General features: G+C 35.3%; 4 protein-coding genes across 4 annotated transcripts; 1 reads left to right on the forward strand and 3 right to left on the reverse strand.

Moving 5' to 3' along the window:
- Window positions 1–69: 69 nt before the first annotated feature.
- Window positions 70–6,607, forward strand: SAPINGB_P000370 (uncharacterized protein; the record flags this gene model as incomplete). The annotated part of the gene is made up of 2 exons (XM_031995094.1): window positions 70–2,279; window positions 2,356–6,607. 2 exons carry the CDS (start codon window positions 70–72, stop codon window positions 6,605–6,607), a joined length of 6,462 nt encoding a protein of 2,153 aa, XP_031850985.1.
- Window positions 6,608–6,888: 281 nt separating this feature from the next.
- On the reverse strand, window positions 6,889–7,230 carry SAPINGB_P000371 (mitochondrial 37S ribosomal protein mS33; the record flags this gene model as incomplete). The annotated part of the gene is made up of 1 exon (XM_031995095.1): window positions 6,889–7,230. The coding sequence occupies one exon, from the start codon at window positions 7,228–7,230 to the stop codon at window positions 6,889–6,891; it is 342 nt and encodes a 113-aa protein (XP_031850986.1).
- Window positions 7,231–9,549: 2,319 nt separating this feature from the next.
- Window positions 9,550–11,124, reverse strand: SAPINGB_P000372 (uncharacterized protein; the record flags this gene model as incomplete). Its single annotated transcript, XM_031995096.1, has 1 exon — window positions 9,550–11,124. One exon carries the CDS (start codon window positions 11,122–11,124, stop codon window positions 9,550–9,552), a length of 1,575 nt encoding a protein of 524 aa, XP_031850987.1.
- A 2,237-nt stretch (window positions 11,125–13,361) lies between these two features.
- SAPINGB_P000373 (uncharacterized protein) lies at window positions 13,362–15,792 on the reverse strand (the record flags this gene model as incomplete). The annotated part of the gene is made up of 2 exons (XM_031995097.1): window positions 13,362–15,564; window positions 15,614–15,792. The coding sequence occupies 2 exons, from the start codon at window positions 15,790–15,792 to the stop codon at window positions 13,362–13,364; spliced, it is 2,382 nt and encodes a 793-aa protein (XP_031850988.1).
- Window positions 15,793–15,853: the final 61 nt, after the last annotated feature.

A 15,853-nucleotide genomic window follows, 5' to 3' on the forward strand; every position in this document is an offset into this window, starting at 1 on the left:
TTTTTTTTTTTTTTTTTTTTTTTATAAACTCCTCCAAACTTCTTCCAAACCTCCAAAAAACTATTCAATATGAGCTACAGCAACCCGTTTAGACGGCGGCACAACAGTTCTGCCGGTGATGCTAATACTCACGAGTATTTGAATAACGAATACTCTGCAAATGGCTTCCAAGATGTCCCATTATCAACTTTTTCCTCAACCGTTATGCACCAAAACACAAACCCTTTTATAGACCAAGCAAACCAAACAGGCCAAAATGACCAAAATGACCAAAATGACCAGCAAAGATTGGACTTTAACGCTAATACTGCATATGACCCACCTCAATACATGACTCGGTCGCCTCCCAGAGCCCAGCATCATGTTCCATATCCTTCGGTTGACCGAATCCCTGAACTTACACTCCCCACAAATATCGCAGCAACAGCAACAGCAACAGGTGTTTTGGACAACAATAGAAACAATAGAAACAGTAGCCACACCCGCCACTCTTATCTTCTTCACAGTGATACCGAAGGTGCTGCTGCTATTGAGGCCATGTCGGAGCCTTCGGCCATTTTCCGTGATGACCAGAATATTGATCTTGTCACAGGGCTCCGCAACCTCTTAGGCTCTGGAGGCTTTCAAGACTCATGGTTATCGCAAAACCCACACTCTCAGCTGCCTTATCCTGATGATCCAAATGAAACCACAGATTATTTATCTCGAGACGAAGAAGAATCCATCGGGATGATTGAACATACTCCTATTTCCACAGTTACACCGGCTGCAGCTCTTCCAACCACAATAATACCCCCAATGCCGGCTCTTTCACATACAGCGCTTCCAAGCTCCACTAATCGCGTGCGATTTTCTCTTCAAGAGCAGCAAGAACAGCCACAACAGCCACGGTCAACATCACCTGTCCGCATATCAAGACTTAGTACATCATCAGTAACAACTCCACGCAAAAGCTCTTCTTCTGGGAGAAGCCAAGTAACAAGCAGATTGAGCTCAGGAGCCCTAATATCTTCACGACCAGGCTCGCCTGCTGTAGACGAAAACATTCAAGGAAGTGCATTTTCGCGTGCAGTCAACAAGTTCTCCAACCGTATTGTTACTGGTGACGCTTCAGGCCTCTCTTTACCTCCTGAACGACCGTCGTCTCCAGCTCATAGTTACAATAGTGTTGAAGATACTGATGCAGACCTTACGGACGACGATTCAGCCGCCCTTACGCCATTATCTCCAAACACACTGGTACGGTATGAACACCCTGATGGTATTGCTGTTTCCACTTCTACAGACTCTATTGCCGGGCTTATAGCTCCCTCGATTAGCCCCTCAACTTCACAATCTCTGACTTCTCCAGGTTATGGTGTTGTCCAAGATAGCCAAGGCCAAATGTCTGCTGGCATTGTCACAGACTTAAATGTTTCTCCAATTAATTCAGTTGGATCAGGAACCTCAACGATACCGATTCCAGCACTAGCTACTGCTGGCGGTGGTGGAGGCGGTGGTGGAGACACAATACCTCCCCGGCCATCCAAAGTCGAGCTTTTTGGCTACTCACTTGGAATCTTTTCCAAGGACAATCGGTTAAGACTTTTCCTTTATCACAAAGTAGTATCTCGGCGTTGGTTCAAAACCCTTTTCCTTCTCGTTCTAATCGCTCACCTGGGTGTTCTTACAGCTCTCACAGCACCAGATGATGGAGGGCCGAACTCCCCTAACGATAGGTTATTCATGACAGTTTTCCATCACCAAGTATATGACTGGGTTATTCTAGGCATTTTTATTTTTTACACGCTCACAGCTATTATAAGTGCCATTGCTGTTGGTCTTATTTTTGACTCCAAAAACTCGGCACTCACATTTACCTTTAATTCTAAAAAGCACACACTCATGTCTGCTCCTAAAATTTTTAAGGATGAAAAACACAGACTTGCTTCTAATTCTTTTTCAAGTAGTGAATCGTTTAACGATCCAGCAAATAGACTTCACCGCACACCAAATATCAATTTTGACAAACCAATCACGATACCAGCCCCAGAACGGGCGTATCTTCGCACTACATGGTCTCGTATTGATTTTATTGCAATCATTTCTTACTGGATATCGTTTGGACTTCAAGCAAACAATACAGCACAGCGTCTTGAACTCTACGTCTTTAGATGTTTAACTGGTCTTCCCATTCTGCGCTTATTAAACATCACGCGCAGAACAGCCCTTATCTTACGCAGTTTAAAAGTTGGTGCATCGAGAATCTGGACCATTTTTTTATTTATTGCATTTTTCTGGTGAGATTTTTTTTTTTTTTTTTTACGTTTTGTTATTCCGACCTAACTTTTTTTTTTTTTTTTTTTTTTTTTTTAGGACGTTGTTTTCAATCATTGGTACACAGAGTTTCCACGAGTCTCTTAGTAGAACTTGTCTTTGGATAAATCCCACAAATTCTTCTGATACCTATAACAATGAACTTGTTTTTTGTGGAAGTTACATTGACCCGACCACTTTAGAGCGTTTGCCATTTGAAAAATCAGACGGTACTTTATTTACAACTGCTAAGGGGTTCACATGTCCCGTTAATAGCATTTGTAAACAGCAAAGCAACCCTTACGGGAACACCATTAGTTTTGACAATATTTTTAACTCTTTAGAGCTGGTTTTTGTTATCATGTCACTTAACACTTTTTCCGATCTTATGTACTACATTGTAGATGCAGAGCATCTTTTTTCGTCCATTTATTTTGTGATTGGTGTTATTCTTCTTGCCTATGGCCTTGCCAGTTTGTTTATTTCCGTCATTGCAGCTTCATTTAAAGCTGTTAGAACTGATTTCAATGATAATGTTGATGCTGATACCCTAATTGCTAGACTCATCAGACACAGAAACAGACATATCAATTATATTTGCCGTTCTAGGATTGGCAAAATCTACCATTACCTTCGTGAAATACCTCTTGTGGTGATTACAGCTGATCTTGTGGTGCAATCAACTGTTGCATATACTTCAAATCCTGGTCATATTGAGAATGTTTATCACTGGGAAATATTTGTTGCAACCTTTTTGGCTTTTGAAATTTTAGTTCGTTTTCTTACATACATTCCAAAGATTGGATTTTTCTTTACCAGCTCACACAATCTTATTGATTTATTGCTAGCGATTTCTAACATTATCATCATCCTGCCATTTGTTTATAACAAGAAAAATCTTTATTACTGGCTGACATGTTTCCAGATTGTACGTTTTTATCGATGTGTTCTTGCTATTAAATTCATTCGCGAACTTTGGACTCGTGTTTTGACACAGGCTCGAATCATTCTTGATATTACAATTTTTTACTACTTGTTTGTTTATCTTGCAAGTGTTCTTGGTTGTTTGCTTCTTCAAGGTGTCATTCCTACGGAAGAAGAGGGCGGTGGCAACGTTTGGACATTCCGGACGCTTGCAAACTCTTTTTTGGCCATGTACATTATTTCTTCTACAGAAAACTGGACGACTATTTTGTACAATTCAGTTCAGTTTACAAGTTCAGTTTTTTCACGAATTTTTGTTGCAGCATTTTTTATTGCTTGGTTTATCATGTCGAACTTTGTCACCATTAATATGTTCATTGCTGTACTGAGTGAAAACTTGGAGCTATCAGTAGCAACCAAAAAAATGGAGCAAGTGTTTATGTTTTTCAAACAAGAAGTGCAGCGCCAGGAGGGCAATACTGATCAGACCAAGCATGGTATTAGGTTTTTTTTCCGATTTATTGTACCACACTCTCAACGCCCTGAAGATGATAAGGCGATGTTTGAGCGTGTTGTTGAAATGTTTCAAGAATCTCATCTGGATAACTTTTTGGGTAATGATGAAACAGAGTCAGAATTAACACCAATTCAATCTGATGAATTTGGCAATCTTACCCAGTCGCCAAATCAAGCCACTGTACTTACCGAATCAGATGTGTCGCTTTTCTGGACTATAGTTGGCCCATTTCAGCGGGTTTACAAAAAACTATTTAAAAATAATATCGAAATGCAGGAATTTAATTCTCCCGAGGAATATGTTTCATATATTAGGGAGATGAGACAGGATCAGATGGACCAGATTAAAAAGGATCCTAACTACAACAAGTCGTTATGGATTTTTTCTGTTGATAACAAGCTGCGCCGGTTTTGCCAATATCTTGTTCCACCTGGATATGGAACCCGTTTTGAAGGTCAGACTGAGCCCACGATCATGTGGAATATTTTCTGGGGGGTAATGATTGCGGCTACTTTTGGGCTCATTGTTGTTGCTGTTATTGTTACTCCGATTTATTACTATGAAAATTTAGGTAATAGGGGTATGAATTGGTATGTCATAACTGAGACAGTCTTTTTGTCTATTTTCACATTTGAGGTTGTTGTCAAGGTTATTGCTGATGGACTTTTATTTACGCCCAATGCGTACCTGCGCCAAGTATGGGGTGTGATTGATTTTTTCGTTTGGTGCACGCTTATTGCCAATCTTGCACAAGAGCTTCTTTCCCATGCATTTAACTCGCGCATCATTCGGGCTTTCAAGGCTTTAAGAGCTTTGCGTCTTTTGACTATAAATTCTCGAGCCCAAGAGCTTTTCCACAGTATTATTATTGTGGGAATTTGGAAGCTTTTTTCAGCATCCATAGTTGCACTTTCTCTTTTATTCCCATTTTCAGTTTGGGGGCTTAACCTTTTTCGTGGGAAGATGTTTTCATGTAATGACACCAATTTTTCTGGGTCCCTTAATGGGTGTGTTGGTGAGTTTGCAAATTCGCCTTTTAACTGGGACGTTTTAAGCCCTCGTGTTATTTCCAATCCTTACTATGACTTTGATACTTTTGGCCACTCTCTTCTTGCACTTTTCGAAATCATTTCACTTGAGGGTTGGGTTGATATTTTGGTTTCTGCAATGTCTATTCATGATAATTTCACACAGCCTGAGTTCAATTCTTACAATGTATATGGAATATTTGTTGTTATTTATAATACCATTTCGACTATTTTCATTTTGACATTATTCCTTTCTGTCATTATTCAAAACTATGCAAAGTCATCTGGTAGTGCTTACTTTACAGATCAACAACTAATGTGGTACGAACTGGAGAAGTCAATTAAGACTGTACGGCCTTCAATCAGACCTCCAGGGTTGTTACCTGGGACATTTCGGTATAAGCTATTTAAACTTTTCGTCCGGCAATATTCATGGATCCACATGTGCATGTTGTTAAATCTTATTGGAATAGCAAGTGTGATTATGTCTGAGTACTATCCTCTTCTTGAAGGTCCGCGTATTATTCGGTGGTCCTTTTTGACATTTTTCCTATTTACATATTTTATTTTCCTAATACTTAAGTGCTATGCATTTGGACCCAAGCAATATTTTCGACGCAAGTGGGATCTTTATGCGTTTATTGTTTCTGGCATTTCATGTGGGTTAAAGATTGCAGCCTTTTTCACGACTGAATATTACTGGTTTTCGATTTTGGAGAAGCTTTTTTACGTTGGTGTTTTGCTACTGATTATCCCATATAGTCGACGCTTGGATCAACTGCTTAAGACGGCTGCGGCATCGATCCCTAATATGTTTCATTTGCTTCTTGTATGGGCTGTTTTGTATTTTGTGTTTGGAATTGCCTTTAACCAAGTGTTTGGGCTGACCAAGTTTGGGTCGAATGGTTCCACAGCCATCAATTTTCGGTCAGTTCCAAACTCGCTTGTTTTGCTGTTCCGGATGAGTTGTGGTGAAGGCTGGAATCAGATTCTTAACGATTACTTGCTTGAAACGCCATATTGCTATGTGGGGGATAAAATTAGTGATTGCGGGAGCCGGCCGTATGCATATATTTTGTTTATTTCGTGGAACATTATTTCCATGTATATTTTTGCCAACTTACTTGTGTCATTGATTTATGAACAATTTGGATACTTGGCGCGTCCAGAGGAACCCCAAATCACACGGACTACGATTCGACAGTTTAAAGAGAAATGGATTATGTTTGATCCAAATGCAAGGGGGTACATTCAAGCACAAGATTTGCGGTTGTTTCTACGATCTTTGGATGGGTACTTTTCGACTCGGATTCATATGGAGCCATGGACAGTGAAGACGATTTTGGACAAGTCTGGGTGCAAGAATGGGAAAAATGTTGATATTCCAACGTTTCGCAAGTTTATGAGGGATTACCCAAAGAAGGAAGTTTCTGAACGAAGAAAGCGATGTGAAGAGTTTTACAACCATGCTTTGGAACTTGCGGACAGCGAGGGCCGGATCCGGTTCCATGGGTTGTTACTTTTGTTTCCATTTTATAATGATATTGACTACAAGCAATGTTTGAATCTTCGGGATTTTTTGCATTATCAAAATACCATTAATGAGATTGCAAAGAAACGGAAGGAAGAGCGGGAAAGGGGGTTTAAGAAAATGGTTGAGGATATGTTTTTGGTTCAGATACTTAAGATACGGGAGCGGAAAAAGAGATATTTGGCACAGACTGGAGTTTCAATTCCAACCTTGAGAATAGGTGGTCTGGAGAATGAGCAAGATGAGTGGGAACTTTCTGATAATAATAATAATAATAATAACACGACATTGATTGATACATTTGATGATTGATGAGGTATACTTTTGATGGTGGCTTTTTTTTTTTTTTTTTTTTTTTTTTAGGGGAATTGTATATATAATAGAGATTTTTTTTTTAATTTTTTAATTTTTTAATTTTTTAATTTTTTAATTTTTTAATTTTTAATTTTTATCTTTTTTATTTTTATATGAAAAGCACCCCAAGAGTGGTATGTACAAAAGAGGATATGATGGGGGGGATGATAGTATTATAAACAACGATAATAATAATAATAATAATAATAATGACAACGACAACAACAGATGGTTTAAATTTATTTCTTCTTCTTGCCAGACTTGTCTTCTGCAGGAGGTTCCGATTTCTTTTGTGGGGCACCTTTACCTCTTCTCCTTCGGTCCTGATTAATATGAAGTCTATATTGTTCTTTAGCGTCAACAAGATAAAGTTCAGGGAATTCCTTCTTAAGGTACTTGAACTTTAGGAAATTATTGGGCATGTAATAGTCTTGAATGACAGGGCCCTTAAGTGGTGCACGTAAAACGCGGGATCCACGACGGACTTGGTCTGGGTTAAAGGATTCACGGAAAATGCGCTTGGAGAGCTGAGAGAGCTCAAGGAGACGTGCCTTGGAGGGACCAAAAGCTGATGAAGACATTGTTGTCTGGTTGTTGTTGTTGTTGTAGTGGCGGTGGTGGTGGTGGTGGTGGTGGTGATGATGGAATGGAAAATGGGATTTTTTTTTTTTTTTTTTTTTTTTTTTTTTAAAAAATGAAAAGTGCAATTGTGGTTGGCTGAATAGTTGAGAGAGTGAAAAAAAAAAAAAAAAAAAATAAAATTTTTTCTAAGTAATAATTAATTAAGACTTAAATGTCAAAGGTTAAAGTATAAGGTATAAGCTATATATAACGTGACAATAAAAATATATATAAAAACCTAACCCTTGAGGAATCTTAATATTTGAATTAATAGTTTGACCTTGTTGGGTTTGACAGGGCGAAAAAAAAAAAATAAAAATAAAATTTTTTTTTTTTATTTATTTATTGATTGATTGATTGATTATGCACAAAAAAGTGGTGGTTTCATTAAAAAATGGGCGACGGGAAGTTTGCACGGAAGAACATACAAAGAACAAAGGGGAAAATAAAAATAAATAAAAATAAATAAAAATAAATAAAAATAAATAAAAATAAATAAAAATAAATAAAAATAAATAAAAATAAATAAAAATAAATAAAAATAAATAAAAACTTTCAAACTTGATATTTTTCTCCCTTTGCTCAATTATTATCTAGACAATCAATCAATCAATCAATCAATCAACCAAACAAACAAACAAACAAACAAACAAACAAACAAACTTAAAAGCTTCTTTAAAGTTTTTTTTTTTTATTTAACGGCTTTTTAAAGTTGTTATATATAGTTGTTGCTCAAACAGCCTTGTGTGATTGATTTTAAAATTAGAATATCATCATCATCATCATCATCATCATCATCATTATGATAATGATAATATTAATTAATATTCAAAAGATTTATTTATTTATTTAAAAAAAAATGAAGAAAAAAACAAATATAATTAAGTTTCTTTTTATTATTATTATTATTATTATTATTATTATTATTATTATTATTATTATTATTATTATTATTATTATTATTATTATTATTATTATTATTATTATTATTATTATTATTATTATTATTATTATTATTATTATTTAAATTTGGATAACAATAATAATTTACGTTTTTATTATTTATATATATATTTTTTTAATTCTAAAACTTTTATAAAAAAAGAAGAATATATATCGTTTATATGTTTACATTGAATAATTAAAAAAAAAATGAGCTCATCAATTTAATAACAGTTGAAGTAAAATCCTTTTCTTTTTTTTTTTTTTTTTTTTTTTTTTTTTTTTTTTGAAAATAATATTTATCACAAGGGTGTTTTAGAAAAAAAAAAAAGGTGAAAAAACTTAAAATAATTATTATTATTATAATAAAATATTTTTTATTTTTATAAGTTTTCATATTAATCATATATATATTTAATTATTATTTTTGAAATTTTTGAAAAAAAAAATAAAATTCCAATTGATTTAAAGAATTTGAATTTTTTTTTTTTTTTTTTGAGAATATAATCAATTAATCAAAAAAAATCCGAAATAATAAAAAATTCAAAAAGAAATAGCGACACCAGCAGGACTCGAACCTGCGAGGGAAATCCCAAAAGATGCCTTGAATTGATTCAAGTCTTTCGCCTTAACCGCTCGGCCATAGTGCCTAACTGTAACTAGTTATAATTACAAGTTAAACTAGCCTATATAAAGAGAACTTAATACACACAATTTTGTAACACATCTTGTACACTGATCTTTTTTTTTTTTTTTCTTTTTTTTTTAAATGAATAAATTAAATATTTAAAATAAAAATCATTGAATCACGGAGCAAAAATTTCAACAAAAGGATGTACAAAAAAAAAAAAAAAATAAAGTAAAGAGGGGGGTGGGGGATGAAAAGAAAGTCCGATGGAGGAGGGAGGACTTCGTCAGCAACACGAAAAAAAAAAAAAAAAAAATTGTCTACGCGTTACGTGACGTAAGCAGTTAAAGCGTTGCCTTTTATTTTATTTTTATTTTTTTTTCAAAACAACTCATTAACAAAGACCCCAATTAAACAGTCTGGTTTCAACGTATAATATTAAAAAAAAAATCTATATGAATAAATAACTTTATAATTTTTTTTTTTTTTTTTTAATTCTATTATTATTATTATTATTAATTTATATATAAATATCATGTATATAGAAGAAGAATTCGTCATCACAAAAAATGTGAGAGTGAGAGAAATGAGAATGGGGGGTCATTAAAAAAAAAAAAAAGATATGCCAAATGAAAGAAAAAAAAAATTAAAATAAAGAAATGAATTGAATAAATGAAATAAAAACAAATTCATTCATTTTATTCATTCTTTAAATGAAAAAACAGAAAAAGCCTGCAGAAAATAACAATGAAAATACCATCAATGACACCATAGAAAATGGTGATGGTGCCAAAACAGTAGTTGCTGCAGATTTGCCTGTAGAAGTAGAAGTGGCCGTGGCAGTAGCAGTGCCAGTGGAAGAACCCAGCGCAATAGTTCCTGACGCGCCATCTATAATAGAAGTGCGGGGTTTATTAGAATAAGTAGCAGAAACAAGGCCTGCGACAGAAGAAGTAGCTGAGTAGAGAGAAGCCTGAGTGGCAGAGGGAATAGTTGATTTGATTGCTTCAATATTTGAATCGGTAGCATTGAGTTTTGCTTGAGCTAGACCGATTTGATTATTTTGGAGATCGTAAACCACATAGGCATTGCGCAGAAACGTGTCACCAAGCAGCGCAAAGGAAGACGAAAAGGGCAAAATTCCAATAATGCAAACAGGTACACCACCTTTGGAATACACCTGACGACCGGAATCTGTAGTCAGGGGAAGCAAAATGCTAGAAAGCGGGACAACAATGTTGGCACCAGAAAAGTTATAAGTCAAGTTGCCAGACAACTCACAAGATTGAACATAATAACCAAGAGAACTGACGTAGGAACCTTCGAGCTGGTTGACAATGAGCTCATTTGCTAGCGATTGAGGGAAATAACTGAGCGAAGTACCCGAATCGAGAAGAGCCTGAATGGGGGAATCATTAAGAAGAGTAGTTACAGTATTGTCACCACTTGATGAGAGTGAAATTTCAGTAAGGGCAACCAGAAACGCGCTGTATTGTTTTGAACTAGAGCTTTTGAGCACTGGAACCGTTTGAAGAGAACCTGAGTATTTTGCATGGTCAACACCACCAAACAGAATAGATCCTGTTTCAGCATTTAGGTCATTGAGCCAAAGCGAATATGCAGGAGTGTTGATATAACCTGAGTCGACAAGACGTAATGGAAGATTGCGATATGTATAAGCATTGTTTGTAATAGCTACTGATGCTTCGTTTGCAGCGTAACCTACGCCGAGAATGCCAATGGTTGAATTTGTAAGAGAGCCGAGGCCAAAGGACATATTGTCAATTGTAATGTTACCCATGGAAAAGGTATCTGTTGCCCAATCGCCTTCTGAGACTGTTCCATCTCCGTATTTGATATAAAAGTCTGAGTTATTTTTATTAAAAGTAGAAGATGCTGATGAGTCAAAAGTTCCAGAAGTTGAACAGTCAAAAGTACTATCACTAGAGATTGATGATGAAGATGAAGATGATGAGCAGTATGGGTTTTGATTAGAAATGACCCAGAGATCAGAACTGCCAGTGTCGATAAGAACATTAAAAGATTGTGCTGGAGTTCCCAGTGTGATTTCAACATTGTAATATGTAAGTTCATTTTGTAAAGTGACTTCTTCGGTGCCTGCTACAGCACGTCTACGGAGGTGTCCATAACGGTGATTAAGAACTCTTGATGTGCGTTCGACTGCAAAGTCTAATTGTAGAGTTCCTGCAACATCTGCAGCCCAAGCCAAAGAAGATATAGCAGTTAGGGAAGATATGAGTAATGATCCTGGTGTGTTGAACATTATATTCTATGGGGTAGGTTTTGAAGGGTATTATTATTATTATTATTATTTGTGGTGATCACAACCAGAAGTTGTCTGTGTGTGTGTGTGTGTGTGTGTGTGTAAAGTGAAAAAGGAGGTCGCGGGAATTTTCAAAACGTTAAAGTTGAAAAAAAAAAAAAAAAAAAAAATGGCTAGTGGGTGGGTGTCCTTTTTTATATAAATAAAATAAATAAAATAAATAAAATAAATAAAATAAATAAAATAAATAAAATAAATAAAATAAATAAAATAAATAAATAAAATAAATAAAATAATAAAAACACCGCTTAAACCCTCCCCCAAAAAAAAAAAAGAAAATAAATTTAAAGTTCCAACTGATAGAAATTTTTTTTTTTTTTCTTTCAAGCAAAGGAGGCTCAGTAAAGGCATCTACAGACAGACAAAAGGATTGATAGAAGAAGAAGAAGAAGAAGAAGAAGAAGAAGAAGAAGAAGAAGAAGAAGAAGAAGAAGAAGAAGAAGAAGAAGAAGAAGAAGAAGAAGAAGATAGATTTATAGAAAGTAAGTTAACGGCATTGGAAGTTATATTGATGAAGATATTTTTATTTTTATTTTTTTTATATCGATATTGGATATATATATAAAAAAAAACTCAGGTTTTTTCTTTTTTAGTTTTTTAGTTTGTTGATTTATACTTTTTGAAGTTCATACAATAGACTTATTAATAATAATAAATGTCCCTTTTTTTTTTTTTCGCTTAATCAAACAAAGTGTCTCAAAGCTTTATATATATATATATATATATATATATATATAAAGTCTTAAAGATGTTTATTTATTTATTTTTTCAGTCAAGTAGTAAAGAAGTTTTAAAAAGAAGAAGTTCAATTTGAATTTATTAAAAAAGAATTTTTAATATTTTTTTTTTTTTTTTTTTTTTTTTTTTCAATATATTTTCATTCACTAGACAACACACAAAGACCAAACATTATTATTATTATTATTATTATTATTATTATTATTATTATTATTATTATTATTATTATTATTATTATTATTATTATTATTATTATTATTATTATTATTATTATCTCAAACAAATTATTTCAAATGGACCACTATAACAAGCTGTCAGAAAATTTCCTTTATTTCAAAATGTATAAAAATAAAAAATACATCTCGAGGAAAATTTTAACTTGAAAAGATGTATATTGACATAAAAAAATATATATAAATAAAAATATAAATAAAAATATAAATAAAAATTACTATCAAAAGTTAATCTTAAAAAATGACACTTTTTTTTTTTTTTTTTTTCTCATCTGATCTAATATCATCCAACAATATATCCTTATATATCATCATCATCACATGCTTTACTACAATATTTTAATATTCTAATCATTTTGAAAAATTCTTCTTCTTCATCTTTTTTTTTTTTTTTTTTTTTTTTTTTTTTTTTTTTTTTTTGCTACTACTCAGCTGGTCTTTTCTTCTTTAAAGTCTCTCATATAGGAGGCGCCGCTTTAATCCTTTTAGTCTAAGCCTGCCTTAGGAGCTTGGCGTGATTCTAATGTGCTATTTAATCATCATGTGATATGTATTACAAATCAATTTGTCATTATTGTTTTATACGGCTCTTTTCTTTATTATAATCAAAAAAATAAAAAATTATTATTATTATTATTATTTTTAATAAACCAAATCAGGGTTTTATTTTCTTTATAAATGATTTCAAGATTCTAATAACAATCAATCATTTTAATATTATTTTAAAAAAAAAGAATTATAATTTGATAAATATATTTTTATATTATAATATTAAGAAATCATATAGATTTCATTTCATTTCATTTAAATTTCAAATTCTTTTAAAACTTCTTCTCTTTTTTTTTTAATCTTTTAATACAACAATGTAGAATTCAAAGATGAAAATACTTTCAAAAAAATTTTTTTTTTTTTTTTTTTTTTTTTTTTTTTTTTTTTTTCATCTAAATATCCTATTTAAGTAAAATATTTTTTTTTATATTCAATATTAATCAAATTTTTCATTTATACAGAAAAATATCAAAATTCAAATTGTTATCACAATCACAATCACAATCACAAAAAAATAAGGAAATAAAGATTGTAAAAAAAAAAAAATCGGTATTTTGTTTTAAAAAAAACAAACTAAACAAAATAAAATAAAAGAAATTTTTTTTTATTAATAACGTGCTTATCTTACATAAATATCACTTCTTAAACTCTTCCATCCTAACCAAACCGAATCTCACTCCCAGGAGTCCACACCCGATTACGATATGGCGTTGGCGTTGAAGAAACAGACCCAGAAGTCGAACCAGCCGTAGAACCTGTCTGCTGCTCTTGTACAGAATTCAATACCGCTGCAGGTGTAGGACTCGCTGTAACCCCAGCCCCAGCCCCAGCCCCAGCCCCAGCCACCGATTCATCATGCTCTTCAGCAATAGCAGCCTCTAGCTTACGGCCCTCAACCCGACGTTCATAAACATACGTCTTGCAAGCCGTCTCAAATTGTACTGCACTTTCATTAAACGTATTGTAAAACCGTCGTGCCTCTTCTACATCCCCCATCAGCTCTACAAATTTAAAAAATGCAACCTCCAAATTTTGAATCATATTCTCCCGTGCAATTGTCCGATCATCTGTCTCCCGCGCTGCCAAAAATTCCTCATTCAATCTCTTAATCAGAGAAACAAGCTCCACTTGAAGACTCCGCTCTTGCTTCACCCATTCCGGAGCAGATATTTCATATCTTTTCAAGTGCCGCTTGTAAATCGGTTCAAACGATGAAGCTTGCAACTCACCACCACCTTCTTCACCAGGAACCCCCCATCGGGAATTATAATCATCAATAATCTCACCCAACATGTCCACATTAGCAGCCGCTTGTACTTGACTAGCTGCATACTCTCGTCGTCGAGTCTCAGCACCTCGTGCACGCAACAAGGCTTCCTTAAGTCTTTGCATCACGTGCTCCAGGTATCCATCATTGTTGTTTGAACCCGCCAGACCACCATTCCCAGCAAATGCATCCGGAATGATTTGTGCAACATGCTCGGCCCCCTGTGTCATTTCAACCAAATAAGGTTCAGTCAGCTTAAACTTGGCCAAAACCCTAGCGTCGCCCTCAGCTGCTGCTTTTTGCATTTCCCGTGCACGTCCAAGTCGCTCCCATAACACTGCAGCTGCCACCCGCGATTCTGGCCGCCGCCACCGCGCAGTACCTTCGCGTTCTCGCATCATGCGATCCTCATTTTCCTCATACTTCAAGTGCTCAGCTCCCTCATCAAGTACCTGTCCCGCTCGTCGTGCCAGTGTAGACACATCTGCCAGTGCTCGCTGCAACTCGGCAAGACCACCACAGGCTTCTAGTTCCGCAATGTGTGATGTGAGAGACCCAGGAAGCCCCTGTGGCTTTTCTACAGCCTCTAATGACCCAGGAAGCCCCAATTCCTCCAACACACGCTGGAATTCCGTAGAAATCACCTTGCTTTGACTCACAAATGCTGTCTCCACATAACTAACAAGCTGCTCCTTATATGCACTTGCTGCTTGGTACACGGCATAAGGTAAAATGTAAGAAAAGAGTAGCCCATCTTTGGTCGGTTCCTTAATCTCTGGTGGAACAACTGCTTTCGCCATACTGATGGGGGAAATCACGGGCAGTGACGATACAGAAGGCACAAGCTTTTGATAAATCAAATCATTATCTCTTTCTGCGCGTTCCAAATCTGATCTGATACGCTCTTGAAGATCCTTAAGATCATCAATAGCTTCGCTGGGTGCTTCTCCAGATGGGAATGCAATATTGGCTGCTTCTTTGGCTGCTCGTAACCGTGCAACCTCCAAATCATACTTCTCAGTCTCCAAACACTCTTTAGAAGCACGATATTGTGCTACTGCAGAAAAATGGGCCTTTTTGATTTTGAGATGGCGGATCCATTCGGTCCGCAACACCGCGCACCGCACAGCAAACGTCAGCGCGTCCCCATAGTATACCGCCACCTGAGCTGCTAACTTTGAAATGGTTCCATTCTTAGATTGTTCAATCACAGCCTTTTGCCAAAACGATTCTTGGGCCTGAGCAAGACATATATAATACAGCGTTTCATGCACTGCCGAATTAAGATCGAGCGGTGGCGCGTGCTCAACAAGCGCAGGAAGCAGAATATCCACAATATATCGGAAACACCCAGCTGCAAACTGGAAATAGTTATATGCAAACTTACATCCTTTACTATCGCTGGCCAGCTGCTGCGCCGCTAAATGACTGTACAAAGCGCCAACATTGTGCACAATATTAATTTGTTCGAATCGCAGCGATGCACTGCGAACTGGTCCAGATTGAGTATATCCCAATGACCCATACCATGCAAAATCAGTAGTTAACTCTACAGGGAATCTTGTCATGAGTCCACATAGATTGGCATAATATCTATAGTCGTTAGAATAAGGATAAAAAGAAAGTTGGATGTTTAACTTACTCAAAAAGACTAGGTAAAGACCCATCTAAGGCTCGCGTTCGCATCTTGTCGATTAACTGGCAATCCCGGCGCACGTTGGCTGACGTCTGATGGAATTCTCTTTCCAGGAATTCCTGCAGACCCGCACCCAGCGCCGCTGGGTCGCTCTGTCGGAGCGGAACTTGCAAAAGTTTAGGCATGTTTGTGGTGGTGAAGAGGGGGAAAAAAAAAAAAACAAAAAAAACAAACAACAAAATAAAA

The sequence above is a fragment of the Magnusiomyces paraingens genome, assembly GCF_902498895.1.
Source record: "Magnusiomyces paraingens strain CBS 517.90 genome assembly, contig: contig1, whole genome shotgun sequence".
Lineage (NCBI taxonomy): Eukaryota > Fungi > Ascomycota > Dipodascomycetes > Dipodascales > Dipodascaceae > Magnusiomyces > Magnusiomyces paraingens.